This window comes from Rutilus rutilus, assembly GCF_951802725.1.
Source record: "Rutilus rutilus genome assembly, chromosome: 3".
Lineage (NCBI taxonomy): Eukaryota > Metazoa > Chordata > Actinopteri > Cypriniformes > Leuciscidae > Rutilus > Rutilus rutilus.
The window spans coordinates 6,009,597-6,028,016 of NC_140211.1; the positions used below are offsets into that span (position 1 = coordinate 6,009,597).

Sequence of the window (18,420 nt, forward strand, 5' to 3'; positions counted from 1 at the left end):
CTCCCGTGTAGTTCTGGGCTGATTTCTCACCTTTCTTAGGATCATTGAGACCCCACGAGGTGAGATCTTGCATGGAGCCCCAGTCTGTGGGAGATTGACAGTCATGTTTAGCTTCTTTCATTTTCTAATGATTGCTCCAACAGTGGACCTTTTTTCACCAAGCTGCTTGGCAATTTCCCCGTAGCCCTTTCCAGCATTGTGGAGGTGTACAATTTTGTCTCTAGTGTCTTTGGACAGCTCTTTGGTCTTGGCCATGTTAGTAGTTGGATTCTTACTGATTGTATGGGGTGGACAGGTGTCTTTATGCAGCTAACGACCTCAAACAGGTGCATCTAATTTAGGATAATAAATGGAGTGGAGGTGGACATTTTAAAGGCAGACTAACAGGTCTTTGAAGGTCAGAATTCTAGCTGATAGACAGGTGTTCAAATACTTATTTGCAGCTGTATCATACAAATAAATTGTTAAAATTTATCTGCATTTTATTTTTTAGATTATGTCTCTCACAGTGGACATGCACCTACGATGACAATTTCAGACCCCTCCATGATTTCCAAGTGGGAGAACTTGCAAAATAGCAGGGTGTTCAAATACTTATTTTCCTCACTGTATAGCTGACTTGAGTCTGTTACAGTGGCATAACAGATTAACAGCAGAGAATATCATTGCACTTTTTGAATTCTCTGTTATTCTGTGTTCATACTATCATATTTGGAAAGGTGATCCTCAGAATGTGTTTAATCAGTCATTAATGGGCCATGAGTTGCAGAAGGTTGTAGGGCTGCAACGATTCGTCGACGTTGTCGACAAAAATCGATAATAGAAATAGTCGACAATGAATTTCATTGTCGAAGTTGTCGCCAGACATGTTTTTTCCGACCGAGTGAGGCATCTCTCTTCATTACAATCTCTGCCGAGAGTCGCACATGCGCATTAGCTTCTCTGCTGAGCGATAACATACAGAAATGGCGGTGTTACAGATCAACTGGGGATCATGTTAACTGGGGATGCGCGCGTGCACGCAGATAGTTTTACCTGGATTTCCAGCAGATGTTGAACGGTGCCAGATTCGTCACAGCTTTAAAAGCTTTCCACGTTATTGGTAAATGTTTGTATCATATTAGGACACTGTTGTTTACTCTGTCGTTGCTCCGCTGAATGTTGCAGACGCATTTAAGGGAAGTTTTAATTTCACGACACAGACCACGCCCACATTATTTTGTTACTCGTGCAATGAAATTGAATATCTGATGACAACTGTAAGTAGATTAAATAAATTATGCTATTGACATTGTGTCTTTGCAGTGCATGTGTATTCGCAGATTATTGTTATGATGCCAATTTGTGGCTTAATTTAAATTGAGCAGCAATACTGCTAAAAGGGATGTCAAGCATTTATTTATTATTTATTTTAAATGTTACTGAGGAATGAGTTAAAACATAAAGCATACAGTAGGCTAGACTCCATAAATGTTCCTAAAGAGTGTTGAAAATTGAGAAGCCATAGTTTATGGATCCAGTGAATTACCCACAGCATTTATTCAGGGGAATGTTCAACAAACATATTCACTAGCTAACAGGTATGAAAGCAACAATAACAAAAGGAAGAAAAAAAAAAAAAAAGGAAAAAAAAAATAGGCAAATGTGCATGCATGCAGGACAGCTGTATTTGCCAACAGTGGAAGATCTGACCACACAGTCCCACCTTCCACATTCTGAACATTCAATCTAAAGAAGGGAGAACAAACTATAGACTAAGTTACATGTTAATGAAGAACAGTTACTTGTTTTGCAATGTATAAGTATACATTTTGCTTACCCATTGGCCAGTTTGGCCTTCATATGCTGCTCTCCATCTAATGTGATCATGTTATATTAGTAAATAAATGTCACAGTTGTATTATCTTTTGAAGAACAATTTAACACACCATCACCCTTCATTGTGAAATTTTCACATCTCCTCTTTATGTAATCACGCTCCTTTCTTGAGCAGCGATCGGGATATTGGTTATCCTGCAAAGTTTTTGATTTGTATAACTTTAATTGCATCCATTTGCTGTGGCAGTATGTGGCCTAACAACAATGACACTTCATTTATAGACCTTTTAATCTGTTCCTAACGGTTAGCAGACGACAATAATAAAAAAAAAGCACATGATGTGATGGATAACAAGTAAAGAGAATATGTTAATTAGATTCATGGTACCAGTCAACTGAAGAGAACTGGCATAATTTAAATTTATATTACATAAAAAGATTGTGTCATATTTCTTTTGTTAAAGAGGTCAGCAAAAAAGTAAACAATAAAGCATTTCCTATTGTTTTAGAGAGGGTCATGCTATGCATGTGAGGTGACAAATAATTAAGAGGTTAGTGACAGTAGGCCTATGAGAATATTAGCCATAGAGAATATCAGTATATATTTGTAATAATTCATTATCACTATATCATATATTTTGCTTATTTCAGTAATACAATTTGTGGTTGCCTCTCAGTGTTTTTCACAGGACTTTAATCACTAAAGACAAAGTGTTTTCTACATGTCCAATACAAGACATTAGATACACAACATTCAAGTTCATGCTCCTACTGAGCATAATGCACTTTTGGCAGACACTTCTATCCAAAGCGACTTACATTGCGTTACAAAGTACACATTTACATTTATAAGTTCTTACTTTCCCTGGGAATCAAACCCATGAACTTGGCGTTGTAAGCACCAATGCGCTACTGTTTGAGCTACAGGAAAGCTCGACACAACATACAATTCAATATTACTATATATTTATTTTTTATTTATTTATTTTATAAATCTGTTGAAAATGTTATAAGTTCATGAGATAATTAACTTCATGACCCTGTGTATAAGCATAGCTGCTTTATGTCCAGGGAAAAGGATACAGAGGCGTCAGAGCTGGTTGTACAGAAAAGAGATCTTAATATAATCAGCAGAGTAAAATAAGCTGATAAGTGTTTTTATATAAAAAATAATAGATCCATTATAAAATTAGGCTATATGCAGATCAATAAATGCAACTTGAAAAAAATGTAAATGACTTTGCAATTTATGTTTCTTTTAGGTAGCCTAGCTACTTTAATTTAATCTACATCTGTTGTTATTTGTGATTAGAACTCATGACAACACACTACAGAATATATGATACACTAATGTTGAGAAGAAGATTCTTTACGTCTTTTGAAGTGCACTGACAAGTCTGTTCATCCAATGAAACCGAATGCCCCATGTTAACATAGGCGTGGCTTCTGAGCTTGACACTAAAGTATGTTAAACTTATTTGAAATTGCGTCAAATACGCAGGAATATACACTTCAAAAACAAATCGCTTTATTATGCATACCATACCAGTGTGGATACAACTGGTGAAACCTACGTTTTTAATCATGGATCCGTGAAAAATGGCTGCGACGAATCTGTAGCCGTAACATCTGCTGGAAATCCAGGTAAAACTATCTGCGTGCACGCGCGTTTCCCCAGTTAACATGATCCCCAGTTGATCCGTAACAGCGGCGTCCAACGCAGCAGCTGCGCGTACCAAAACATCTAAAGTTTGGGAGCATTTTAGCCTGGATATGGTTTGCAAAGCAGTCCTTGCGTATCACGGCAGCACCTCGGTGATGCACGAACATTTAAAGAGAAAGCACGTCGGACAGTTGAATGAAACGGAGTTTGACTCGCCTCGGTAAGATTTAAATAATATGGAGACGAGTTGTAAAGTTCTTTTGCAACAGATTGACCACTGAATGTATCTCACAAAATGCACTTAATATTTTTGTTTACTGTTTTATTGCTGCTAATGTGCCTGCCCCTGGTTTACAGGAAGAAAATGTTTACTTGATTTTAATTTATTTTTTCTTATAAAACAAATGTGCCTGATCCTTTATAAAAATGATAGAGTTTCTTTATTTATGCATTTATGTCTATACTGACAGAGCACTGTGCCTAATTGGTTTTAGACAGGGCATTTTCATTTACTTTTAGTATGAATCGGCCTAGGGCTGGGCGATATGGACCAAAAGTCATATCCCGATATATTTAGGCTGAATATCGATATACGATATATATCCCGATATTTTTTCCGCAAAGTGAGAGCAAATGTTCAGTCAAAGCCAAATATGACATGTTAAAAGTAGTTTTGAAACCAGCTATTTCAGTGAACAGTTGCAAAATCAAATGAATAAATAATAAACAGGTTTCTTCACCTTAGGGCTGCACGATTATGACAAAAATCATAATTGCCGATTATTCCCTTTGAATTGTTAATTGCGATTTATTAATTATGATTATCAAAGTTTACATTGAATATATATAAACAAATTTTGTGTAAACATGTTATAATTTGCCTATATACACACACATACTTTTCCCCTTTACTTAACATGAATTGTAAGAATATGACTAATAGTAAAGACTAGTAGCCTACTAATAAATAAACATTATGCTAAAGCTATTAAATAGCAGTCCCAAACTAGTTTTTGTTAATACAATGTTGGTATGAGCCACTACAGTCATTTAAAAATATAAAAAATAACACAAAGAAAAATAGTGGCATTTTGGGGTTAATATGGAAATGACAGTTGCCATGGTGAATACAATATTAACAATAACTGTTGATGAAACATGGAAACTGCTCCTGGTGAATAGAATGAAAATCATACCTGTATTACTTTTATTTCGTGTAATTTACAACGTAACGGCGTTGCATGCTCGTAGTTTATTTTGCACTTGATCAGTGAGGTGATACACAGCGCGCGCGCCGCCGCCGCATTTGCGCGTGCAATTGAGTGTGCGCTCCGAGCACAGGATAACGGCTGACAGGACAATAAAGTCCGTTTTTCTGAGGTGAAAGACTTTATTTCAGCGTACACTTATGTCACTGCCTGGTAGTTCCTATTGTGCTGGGGTTTCTGAAGTAGTCATGATTCGCCTCTCGTAACATAACATGCTCTAAACACGCACGCAGAGTGGAAAAGGAGGAGCGGAGGCGCGGGAGCGGGGTGAACTAACGTTATATCGATATATGCGATATGGTCTAATTTCATATCGCATTTAAAAATATATCGATATATTTTTTATATCGATATATCGCCCAGCCCTAAATCGGCCTATCAGCAGCAAAGTTCAATAAAATATGCATTTTTCATTGAAGTACCCCCTTCTTTCTTGTGTTTACTATCATTTTCCACAGAATTAAAGCAATCTCATGCTAAATTTTAGAAAAATTTAATAATTATTCGATTAGTCGACTAATCGTTTCAATAGTCGGTGACTAGTCGACTATTAAAATAGTCGTTAGTTGCAGCCCTAGAAGGTTGAGAACCGCTGTATTAGATTACATTTAGCACTAGTGCTTATTCTTGAGCTACTAGTGTGAGCAAGTGCTCTTTCTGTGGTGGAGTTTGAGAGGGACTGACTCATGACGGTCAAGGGAACACTGTGGTGACTAGTACAGATTACTGGTCTGGATTGGTACAGATTACTGGTCTGGTGTCCTCAGATAATCCACGGTATATGGAAACCCACAGAAGAAAACTGACCGTCATGGGGAAATCTCAGTCAAAATAAAATACACCAGTGTTTTGCCAGATGAGAAGTTTATTTACTATTTTAATTAATTTTACTCTAATTAATTTTGTACCTATATCATTTATCTATTTTAATTCCTTTTATAACTGTTTTAATTTCCCCTGCTTTTATTTTGTGATTATTTTTATTCCTCTCTATGTAAAGCACTTTGAATTGCCATAGTGTATGAAATGTGCTATATAAATAAACCTGCCTTGCCTTGCCTAGTACTTATTCTTTAGCTAGTACTTATTCTTTAGCTAGTGCTTGTTTAGGTACTAGTGCACGTGATAGTCTGTCACAAAGTTGCACGAGTAAATATATCTGCAATATTATATTACACATGCAGTACCATATCTGATCACATATACATCTATATATTATGATTGATAGAAGCATGTTGGTTTTCATGTCAACAGTTCAAAAGACAAAACTAATTCAATTTTATCAGGAAAAAAGGTCTGAAAAGGTTTTAAATATAAAGAAACAAATGATTGATTCTTGATTTGTGATGCGGCGCGAGCTGTAAGGCACATACATGATTTTTATGCGTTTATTAGAGGTTGAATTTAAATCAAATACTGCTAAACCGCTCATACTACTTCTCGTCTATTTCATAAATTGTATGAAAATTATGGAAATATATGGTTCAGATTCAGATCACTCTAAACATGTATGGAAATGGAGGCGTCCTTATATGGCCATTAACAGAGCTTGGCTGTCATCTAGTGAAAAGGTTTGGTACTGCGGCCAAACTAAATCTCACTGAAAGCTTTTTTTAGATTTTTCATTTTTTTTTAGCTAAAATCTGTAACACAACTTGGCTTTGATTTTCTTGCAGTTTTAAAGTAAAACATGTTTTGTAAAAATATATATTTTATATAAATAATTATATTTTTTACATTATACATTTTCATACACTCAAACTTCTATAACATTTTTTTCTGTTTCACTTTCATAATTTTCACTTCTACAATAATCTTCCAAATGTCTTCTTTAAAACAAGAGCAGTATAGGTCTATATACCAAAGCATTCTTGAATTCCAGCTATTTAAGTGATTTAGCAATTTTAGCAATTATTTTAGTAATTTAAATGCTCATTTATTTGAGTCTTGAGGATCTGAATCTGTTGTTGTTCTCCTGCAGATCTAAAGCCGAAGCCTGAACTCACATCAGATCCTGCAGGAGCTGCACTGACTGGAAACACAGTGACTTTGACCTGTCGCATGGATCCGTCCACTGGAAACTGGGACTCTTACTGGTACAAACACACACTGAACCCTGAGACAGAGAAGAATAAAACAAACTCCTACAGCCTGAAGATTGATTCAGTGTCTGATGGAGGCCAGTACAGGTGTAAAGCTGGAAGAGGGAAACCAGTCTATTACACACAATACAGTGATGCACTGTGGGTAAATGTTACAGGTGAGAGAGATTGTGTCGTGTGATGCAACAAATACAGATCAGAGACAATATCTACACAACTTATGAAACTATAAATGCAATAATCTGTGTTTGTACAGAGAGTCCTAAAGCTGTGGTGACGGTACGACCTGATGAACGAGTGTTTAGAGGAGAAACAGTCACTCTCAGATGTGATATAAAGTGGGCAGGAGACACTGAGTGGACATACAGATGGGAAATAGAGGGAACCAACAACCAATATAAAAACACTGTCAGCCGAACCTCAACACAAGAGTTGAACATCAGCAAAGTTGATCTCTTTCACCGCGGTAAATACACCTGTACAGGACAGATACACACTCAAAGCTCTCAGCGCAGTGATGCTGTTACACTGACTGTCTCAGGTGAGTGTGTGTTTGTTGTGATCAGCTTCTCCATCAGTTTCTCTACGGCTCTGTAACTCGTGATGTTTTGTTCAGCTGAAGCTCAGGCATCAGTGCGAGTGTCTCCACAGCCGTGGCTGACTGAAGGAGAATCAGTGAATCTGACCTGTGAGGTTTCAGGCTCCTCTAAAGGCTGGACGTTCAGCTGGTTCAGAGATCATGATCATCTGTCAGACAGCAGCAGAGGAGCTGGAGGATCTTACACTCTCAGTCCTGCTGCTCTACAGCACACAGGAGTTTATATGTGCAGAGCAGAGAGAGGACGACCAGCCTATTACACACACAACAGCAGCTCACACACACTGTGGATCACTGGTGAGGGTTTATGCTTGTGCTCATCCGGATCTGTGTTTCACTGCAGTCTCTGTGCTGTCAGTTTTGATTGAGATTTTCCTCTTTTCAGGAGTTTCTGCTTCAGTGTCTCTGGTCATCAATCCCAGCAGAAGTCAACACTTCTCATCTGACTCTCTCTCTCTGAGCTGTGAGGATCAGAGTAACTCTGCTGGATGGACAGTGAGAAGATACACAGACAAAGACACACAAACTTGTGCAAAACAAACAGGATCTGGATGTGTAATGGACTCTCTCAGCACATCTGACACTGGAGTGTACTGGTGTGAGTCTGAATCTGGAGAGAAACTTCGTCCTCGAAACATCACTGTACATGGTGAGTCCGGTTTATAATCATGACATCTACTAGTCTAATGTTATAACCTAAATTATAATTACAGTCTAAAGACATTTTCCACTAATTGTTTTCTGTACAGCTGATGACAGACTGACTTCTGTTCAGTTATTTGAATGAGTTTCTCCATACGTATCTATTTGTGAGTTTGCATGGCCATTCAATCTTAAAATAGTTAATAGTAAATGAACTTGGCTTGCTGTCCTCAAAGGAGGCTCGATCTAAACCCTCTATGACAGGACAGCGCAGAGGGAGAATAAGAGAAATAGTGGAGGAGATGGGGAGGAGGAGGGATGCTGGAAGAATTGTCGCTGCTTATACAGTACAGGTCAAAAGATTGGAAACATTACTATTTTTAATGTTTTTGAAAGAAGTTTCTTCTGCTCATCAAGCCTGCATTTATTTGATCAAAAATACAGATTTTTTTTTTTTTAAATATTATACTTTAAATTATCATTTATTTCTGTGATCAAAGCTGAATTTTCAGGATCATTACTCCAGTCTATCACATGATCCTTTAGAAATCATTCTAATATGATGATTCATTATCAAAGTTGGAAACAGTTCTGCTGCTTAATATTTTTTTCATAACCTGTGATACTTTTTTAGGATACTTTGATGAATAAAAAGTAAAAAAATATAAATAAAATATATATATTTTTAAAAATAGAAATCTTCTGTAACAACAATATACACTACAGGTCAATAATTGAGGGTGGTGTGGCGCAATGGATAAGACACATGCCTTTGGTGTGAGAGACCCGGGTTCGAATCCACTGTGAGACACCAATGTGTCCCTGAGCAAGACACTTAACCCCTAGTTGCTCCAGAGGCGTGCGACCTCTGACATATATAGCAATTGTAAGTCGCTTTGGATAAAAGCGTCAGCTAAATGTAAATGTATAATGTATAATTTGGGGTCAGTCTTTCTTTTCTTTTTTTTTTTTTTTTTTTTAAATAAATCAATACTTTTATTCAGCAAGGATGTGTTAAATTGATAAAAAGTGATAGTATAGAAGATTTTTATTATTAGATTTTTTATTTATTTATTTATTTATTTTTAATAAATGCAGTTCTTTTTAACCTTTTATTCATCAAATATATTAGGCAGCAGAACTGTTTCCAACACTCATAATAAATCAGAATATTAGAATGATTTCTAAAGGATCATGTGATAGACTGGATGTCACATGTGACACTGAAGCCTGGAGTAATGATGCTGAAAATTCAGCTTTGCATCACAGGAATAAATTATTTTTTAAAGTATATTCAAATAGAAAACTATTATTTTAAGTTGTAATAATATTTCACAATATTACTTTTTTTCTTTTCTGTAATTTTGATCAAATAAACACAGCCTTGATGAGCATTAGAGACTTCTTTCAAAAATATAACAATTCCAAACTTTTGACCTGTACTGTATACGCTCATAATGATGATTGACAGGACTGAATGTTTAGGGCTCCTCCGTTTTGGAACTTCATTTATTGTGATGTTACATGAACATCCCCTTAAATACCACATATAAACAAAGCAAAATGTGACTGGTCACTTTTCACATTCATCAGACAGTTTCTTACCATATAAATTGGCAGATTAAACTGCAAAATGGACGTGTTTATGCCAGTGGTTAAAAATCTGATACACAACCAACAAACTCTCATGACAATTTGTAACTATTTAAAATTTTGGCAAATTGGTGACTAATGTTTATGAATTTGTACAATCTCATTAGTATAATGTTTTTGTGCCCCACTGATGGTTGGGTTTAAAGGTGGACCTTGATGCTTATTAACGGCATCCAAAAGCCACATAGAGGCTATAGAGGAATAATCCTTTGTGACTCGTTTGCAGTCGGTCGTCATTTCCATCAAAAAGACTGATGAACTTTGCTTGCTTTCGATTTTATTTTGATAAGCTATAAAGCTTGATACGGCATTCAAACCGATGCAATACGGTCAACAGAAAGTTTGCTCCCGCTACTCGCCTCTTCCAACCCTCTCAAACAATCCACCATAAAGACAGCAGAAGTGATCCGCTGTGCCCATGTGACACTGAATAACCAATAAGAAATAACAAAGAATGAACGCTCCTAATGCTTACTTTTTTCAACAACAACAGTTTAAAGTCCCTGTAAAGGCAATTCTAAAAAAAAATTCTAAACACATTATAAATGTTAGAAATGTATTACTAAAACATATTACAAAGACTGTGAAGTGTGAAGTACTGAATTGTCGAGTTAGACCGTTAAACAGTTTTTCACCATTGCTGTGTTCCGGATTTTTTGGGCGGGGCTAAACGGGGGCTCGATGACGCACTGAAGCCCCTGAGCTCCTGGACACGCCCCTACTCGATGACGCACTGGAGCCCCTGACGCTGGCCCCTCCCCTAACAATATAGCACATTCATTCACATCAGTTTGCCGATCGCGAGTTACTGTCAGTACTATAATTAGTTACTACAGCCTACAGTTTGCTAGCTAGCTATGCCTTCGTCACAGAAATGAGTACTACCTGGATGCGATCATGTACAAAACAGATCGGTGTCCTTATTTAAATTTACGAAAAACGATCACATCAAGAAGAGGTGGATTAATTTTGTGAAGAGCCACCTTGATGGAGAGCTGAGGATCACCGCCAAAACCCGCCTCTGTAGTGATCATTTTACACGGGATAGTTTTATAAACTTTCGTCGGAGACAACTGGGATTCACAGATAATCCGCTGTTACTGGTGAATGGGGCCGAACCGATTATCTCCCGCCTCGGCCTTCATCCTCCCGTCGCGCCGACAACTGGTGCCATCGTCGGCAGTGCGAGCCCACCAATGAGTGTAAGTTGCCTTGTGTGCTTATGTTATAATTATAGTAGGTAACGTTAGTCCAGGCTCGAACATGGCTTTGTAAAACCTAGGAGCATCCATTCCGACGGCAGCTTTCCCGCGAGTGGGCGTGGCTTCAGCGCAGCCAGCGGACACGCCCCCAGCGTTTGAGAGCTGAGACTACTGCTCATTTTTTCAAGATTTTGATAGCTTATTTTATGTACTTGCCGGCTTTTTTTATTATTCAAATTTGGCTGGCTGGCTAATAACACATGTTTCTGTGGTGTGACAAACTCAGAACACATACTTAATTTTGACTTTACAGGGACTTTAAACAAAACAATCGGTTACTCATAAAATAGTTGCGTTTTCTCATGAGATTTGGTAAAACTACACGACACTAATATACGAAAGCTTGAGAGGTATAAAGTACAATTCATAATATCAGTATATTTCTAATGATTTGGTTTGCTATATTCTTATTATTTACAGCATTAAACACTCATTTCTTGTGTTTGTAGACGGTGAGGTGATTCTGGAGAGTTCTGTTGATCCTGTGATTGAGGGAGAGACTCTGACTCTACACTGTTTACATCGATCTACAAACTCCCCGATCCTCAGCGCTGATTTCTATAAAGACGGATCACTGATCCAGAATCAGACGACAGGAGAGATGAGCATCACTACTGTCTCAAAGTCACATGAGGGTTTCTACTACTGTAAAACAGAGAGAGGACAGTCACTCCACAGCTGGATCTCAGTCAGAGTCTTGAACGGTGAGATGATTTAATGAGAAACGCCACACCATTATTATATACTATCATATATTATAGTCTCTGGCTCATATTTCTGCTGGATCAAAATCAGTTATTGACATTTGTGTTTATTGTTTCACATAAATGAACTAAATTGAGCTTAACCATCAAATCACATGCAAAATATACTTGTCATGTACTGGTCGGAGACACGAAGGTTGAGGATCCAAACACAGTATTTATTAGTGAAGTTACATTCTGTGCCGAGGCTTCGGAGTGTGTGTCGAGAAATCCCGGAAGCTTTCAGTGAAGCTCGTATCGAGGCTTGTATCGCAATATTTTGACAGATATATAAACTCATGGTTTAAACCCAGCCACTTTTATAATAGTAATATTACCCCTTCTGCGTATTATGGCCAAATAATTGATTCACACACATTTGGAAGCCCCGTTTTTATTCAAGCCAATACATTTATAGAAACAAGGATCAAAGCCACCTTTTCTTGCTTCTATTAGGAGTTGAAATGTCTTTTGCATTAAAAATTGCGTCCGTTAAAGTGTTGCACATTTATTTTCACAAACACAAAAAGGCAAAAACATGAAACATCTTTGAAATTCTTTTGGCTAATTCTTCCAAACAGCGCTCAAGTGTGTAATGTCTCCAATTCCTGTGGAATCTTACATGTTTTAAATCCGTATAATATCTTCCTCAGATTACGATTTAGACAATTTCCTCATATTTGACAGCCAGACGGTGAGATAACTGCTTCTCCTTCTTCTCTTCAATCCCTTTAGCTAAAACAGCATATACTTGTATGAACATATGAGGAGGAGTGGCTTTAAAGCTAACTTCAAGTACATTATACAAGGACAACTTTGAGTAAATGCAGTACAGGATAACTGCAAGTAAATTCTTGAATAATACAGCACTACACATAAAACAGAAATAAGATGAGAATAATAATACAAATTGAAAGCATATTAAATTGGCTCTTACAACATTTATTACACGGTTATGTAATACATTCATTAGGCTATATACCATCATAAAATACACATTGCTTTCATATAAATAGATTAGTCTGTATTTTAAAAATTTTTCTCCACTGTTATTTCTAAGCCTTAACTGGCACAAAATACAGTGTATCACAGACAGGGCAGGACTTAGGCTGAGGCTGGCAAACTCACATACAAATGACCTCAGAACATCATTATGGAGTAGCACAAAATACACACTTTAAATATGCTTGAATTTTAATAGATTTCTGTAGTGGCTGGGCCGGATCAGCACCGAATGTGAAAAGTGGCTTTAGATGGAGCAAAAACAGCAATGAGATGGGAGGGAGCGCTCAAAAGTCTTCAGATCGCATTATTTAGTGGAACATTAATAGAAACTGTCATCCTCTGAAAAGAAAATGAGGCGTGAACATGAGAATGTATCAATATCTTTCTAAATGTGCACTCTTTTTTGGCTGTTTAAAGTAGCCAGAAGATCACAAATTAATCAGAGCAGACGTGATTCAATAAGTGTATCCTCCTTATATGTAAAATTATTAAAAATACCAGTTTATGCAGTTTGATCATGTCCTCTTAGATCACAGTCGGAAACTATTAGCCCCGGCTGGCCCGTTTATATTAAAGTCCATAAACAGGCAAAGGTCATACACAAGCAAACAATAACCGAGATAAGGGCTGAGGCGAACAGAGAAATCCAACTGAACAAGCAGAGAATCAGGACATCCAGGAAACAAACTTTTAGAAATGCAGTTAAGACACATGCAACACTTAGCAATGAATGACTGAATTGACCAGGCTTATAAAGGGTGACCTAACAAGGTTAATGAGACACAGCTGAAAACAATGAGTGCTGATGAGTTCGGGCAAAGGATTATGGGTAATGAAGTCCATGACAGAGTGGCACTGGTCTGGGATTGAGTGCCCTCTGGTGGCTATCAAGGGCTCTCCAGCTGGTGATCGTGACAATACTGAGATTTAGTGAAATCAACACAGGTTATAAACAACATCCCACAACTTTTCATTAATTATTAATTAGTTTTGTTTTTTCATTTATTTACTCACCCTCATGTATGACTTTCTTCTGTGGAACATAAAATAAGTTATTTGGAAAAATGTATCTGTGTTTTTGTCCACACAATGTAACTGAAAAAAAAATCCTTCAAAATATATTTTTTGTTCCACACAAGAAAGAAATTTAAACGGGTTTGAACAAAATGAGGGTCAGTAAATTTCAGCAGAATATGAATTTTTAAATGAACTATTCCTTTAATACAGAGCTCTGAAAGGGAAATGGTGGAGGAATAATATGAGACAGGAGGAAAAAATATTGCAACGCTTTTAAATTCACTTACAAAACTTTGTTGATCAATAATGTTCTTGTGTTTCTGTTTTTCATTGTCACGTTCAGGTCAGATTTCTGTCCTCAAAATCCTCAGTTTTCTTCTGGCCGCTTCTCCGTATCTGCTAGCGACAGTCGTGCTGCTTTATAAATGTTACAGAGCGAGAGGTAACACTTCTGTCTGACACACACACACACACACACACACACACACACACACACACTCACTCACTCACTCACTCACTCACTCACTCACACACACACACACTCTCTCTCTCTCTCTCTCTCTCTATATATATATATATATATTATATATATATATATTATCTGTTTAATATATATATATATATATATATATATATATATATATATATATATATTAAACAGATAATGGTCATTCATGAAAGAGTGAAAAAAACAAAAACCATAAGACATGTAAATGTTGAAACTGTTTTTTGTGTGTATTTCACAGTTTCAGCTGCTGAAGATCAGAGTCAGTTCACCATAAGAGAGGAAGAAACTCCAACCTGATATTAATGAGCTGCAATAAACGAGCCGGACGAAATACTTTTTTTTTTTTTTGAAAACACAAACTTTTAAAAACGGGTTTCAAAGTGCAAGTTTTTGAAACCGAGACCCTTATCAGGTTCGTGTAAATACAAAAATGCCAATTTGTGAAATAAGTTGCATCATGCACATGTGTAGGCTATTGCGTGTTTTAGGCTTTTTTAAATGAAAGGTTCCTTACAACAGACTCAAGGATGATATATGTTTTCGAAGCCTTTGTGTTCAAAGGTTTTTACATTTTCTTAAAGGATGTAAAAGTGACTTTATATCAGAGGAGACCATTCTAAGATTGGGATTAATGAATCTTTATGGCTTTGTGAAGATTAAATTTATCCACAGGACAAAGTGATACAGTATTATCAAGATTAACATCCTTAGAATGAAAAAAAAAGCGTCACCACTTTTGAATGAGAAACAATATCAAGACTATAAAACTCGTCAAATCTCCGCGTATCACAACAAACGTATCAGTGAGAACACTTGTTCAAATAGCACACACTTAAACCTGACTGCACATCACATTTTTTACTTTATTGATTCTGCTTTTATTCGTAACGCAATGGACCGGTCAACGGGACATAAATTAATAATCCTTAAAGGATGGGACTTTATGGGACATTTGCACAAAAATAATAAATAACTTACCGTAGCCTATTTTATAAGTCGCTCCAGAGTCGCATATCAGTCAAAAAATGCGTCACGAGGAAGAAAAAACATATAGGCCTATAGCTTAAGTCGCACTGGACTAAGTCGCATTTTTTTAGAAATTTATTTCACAAAAAAAAGAAAAAAACATGTTACAGACAGTTCTCAGCTACGGACGTGAGCGCTCTAAAGCGGCACTAAACGAATGTTTTAAAACTTTCATAGAGACCTAACTGAAAGCACAAAGCCTGTCTTTAAATTTAATTTCGTTTTGTATTAATTGTATCTTAATTTTAATCGATGTTTCATCAAAAAAATTGTCTGGTTTTAATAAATAAGAAGGCTATTAGAAAATAGATTATCAGGACACGGAGGCGCTGGCGAACCTGGAGCTCGTCTCATAATGAACCGAAACTCAGCGTAGGGCTATAAGGTAGCCTATTGCCTCACAGACCTGAGACATAGATAGCTTGAAATGTCTACTTTTAAGCAGAACAATTCAAAACGAAAGAAAACAGACTGCGCTGCTTATGTAGGCCTAATTCGTATGAAATGTGCATTTCTCTCTGGCGCTGCGAAGATCGCGATTCGTCAACTTCGTGGCTATAGCCCACACTGACATAAAAAAATAACTGTTTTATTAGTAAACAATTAAAATGTCTCCTGCTATATTTTACATATTTGCCTGTTCCTTACAAAACACTAACAGTGGGGTTTTTGACCGTTTTTTTTTTTTTTTTTTTTTTTTGCAGCTGCGGACAAATTCTTTCGACACACACACACCTACACTCTGCGCTTATGTTTTAAAAACATAATTTAACATATATAACAATTTTTAAATAGCCCACTTAAAGTGTTTATTACAAATAAATGACTAAATGCTAAAAATGAATACATTTTAATGAACTAACATATGCATTGCATTTACAATTCTGTGAAAACAGGGGGTGCTGCAGCACCCCCAGCACCCCCACTTCCCGCGTCCCTGCGCGTCAAACATCTTTCCCAACATGAGAAGCATTTATGAACCTCTTGTCCAACAAAAGACAACATTTAATAGCATGCTTTTACTCCAAACTCACTTCATAACGACAGTTGAGCTCATCCTTCTCATCCGATCAGCCGTTCTGCACTGACAATCTGCGCATAAAATAATCGCAATCTTTGCCGAATCAGGTGCGGTTTCAAGCGATTAATCGTGCAGGCCTAATTAAAATCATTCTTTTAGAAATTATTTCATTACGTGTTGCTCAGACGAGCAACTGTTCTCATGTGGCTTTGTTTAAAACTATTTTCATTTAGCAAAAAAAAAAAAAAAATGTGTCTATAATGTAAGTAACATAATATTTACTTGTTTATTAAACCGTTCTATAACAATATCACACTTGAAATAGGCTTTTCCAAGAAAAACAGCACTTTTGATCTTTACTCTTATTGCTTGCCTATATCACAAATACAAATCAGGAACTCAAATAAAGTAATATAAAACTCATATAAAAATCAGGAACTCCTTGTGATTTTTGTGTTTATAAACTCGTGAAAACTATTTTTGTCATAAACTGTAAAAAAAAAGAAAAAGTTGTGTATGTTCTTCCAATAGCTTGACAATGATCTCATGTTGCTTGTTCTAGATCACTCGTCTCAGTAATTAGTAAACATGCCAGTTTTATTCTGTATCAAATGTTCTGTATTAACAAATTACTAAATAAATAAGTGTGGATTTTTACTCATTTGGATTTGCTCTTTTGAACAATTGTTAGAACCCTGATCGAACTCAAATGCCTGTGTATTTCTAGTAATCCTGAAGATCTTGAGTTTGTTCAGGTGTTTTTCATTATAGGGTTTGAGCTAAACTCTAGTGGATCTCGAGGGCCAGAATTTCCCACTGGTTTATTTAATGTAACATCAACACTCTTTAAATGGTTGGTTCACCCAAAAATTAAAAAAATTAAATCACCTTCATGTCGTTCCAGAACCCGTCAAACACTGAACCTGGAAGCACTGCACTGTGTTTATAGACGTATTCTCGTCGCTTCACAACATTAAGGTTGAACCACTGGAGTCACATGGACTATTTTAACGATGTCTTTACTACCTTTCTGGGCCTTGAAAGTGGTCGTTGTATTGCTGTCTATGTGGGGTCAGAAAGCTCTCAGATTTGAGATTTGAGGCCAGCAGCCGTATCACCCTGTAGCCCAAGACTGGTTTCCCACTGAAGCTCAGCAGGGTTGAGTCTGGTCAGTTCCTGGAAGGGAGACTCCTGGGTAAACCAGGGTTCTGCTGGAGAAGTGTTAGTGAGACCAGTAGGGGGCGCTGCTCATCCTGGGGTCTATATGGGTCTCTGATGCCCCAGTGTAGTGTTGGGGACACTATACTGTCAAAGAGCAATGAGACGTTAAACCGATGTCCTGACTCTCTGTGGTCAATTAAAATCCCACAGCACTTCTCGTAAAGAGTAAGGGTTTAACCCCGGTGTCCTGGAGCCACAGTCCTTCCATTGGCCCTTATCAATCATGGCCTCCTAATAACCCCCATCCACTGAATCGGCTTTATCACTCTCTCTCCTCTCCAGCTGTAGCTGGTGTGTGTGTGTGTGTGTGTGTGTGTGTGTGTGTGTGGTGAGTGCACTGGTGCCGTTGTACTGTGGCTGTATCATCACTGGTGGTGGTTGAGGAGATTCCCCTGACTGGAATGTAAAGCGCTTTGGGTGTACAGTAGTATAAAAAGCGTTATATAAGGCGTCTCTGTAGGCAGCCTAGGCTCTGAGATCTGCACACAAAAACAATTGGTTTCACCAACACTCAAAACCAAAATAAATAGTGTTCCAACCAATCACCGACAGGGGGCGGGTGTTGTGAGGTTTTTCGCTCATGTTCTCCGACTTATCGTGCAGCTGTGCACGAGCACAAAAGGGTCCCTCCCGTGGTCGCACTTGTTTCACAGACTGTACTGGTGACTTCTGTGTGGCAGCTGGGCCTTCTTGCAAGAATAAATACTTTTCGAAAAGACGATTTGACTCAGAAATGTCTCTTACATTGATGGTTGTTTAATGAATATTTTTTGCCACAACAATGTTTACCTGTGTTACTCAATATGATGTCCTCTTCATGACATACACACTATACATGAAATGGATTTGACATTAAAGATTTATAAATAGGCT

At 37.2% G+C, this 18,420-nt stretch overlaps 1 protein-coding gene across 1 annotated transcript in view; it reads left to right on the forward strand.

Annotated features, from left to right (window-relative positions):
• LOC311287725 (Fc receptor-like protein 5) overlaps nucleotides 1-16,939 on the forward strand; it is a gene marked incomplete at its 5' end in the record, with an annotated part of 100,377 nt that extends 83,438 nt beyond the window's left edge. The window contains 7 exons of the mRNA XM_084404755.1: nucleotides 6,731-7,009; nucleotides 7,108-7,392; nucleotides 7,468-7,746; nucleotides 7,835-8,098; nucleotides 11,456-11,710; nucleotides 14,115-14,213; nucleotides 14,518-16,939. Of these exons, the coding sequence (XP_084260881.1) occupies nucleotides 6,731-7,009; nucleotides 7,108-7,392; nucleotides 7,468-7,746; nucleotides 7,835-8,098; nucleotides 11,456-11,710; nucleotides 14,115-14,213; nucleotides 14,518-14,576 (1,520 nt within the window). The 3' untranslated portion in view covers nucleotides 14,577-16,939. The remainder of the gene's footprint in view (nucleotides 1-6,730; nucleotides 7,010-7,107; nucleotides 7,393-7,467; nucleotides 7,747-7,834; nucleotides 8,099-11,455; nucleotides 11,711-14,114; nucleotides 14,214-14,517) is intronic.
• Nucleotides 16,940-18,420: the final 1,481 nt, after the last annotated feature.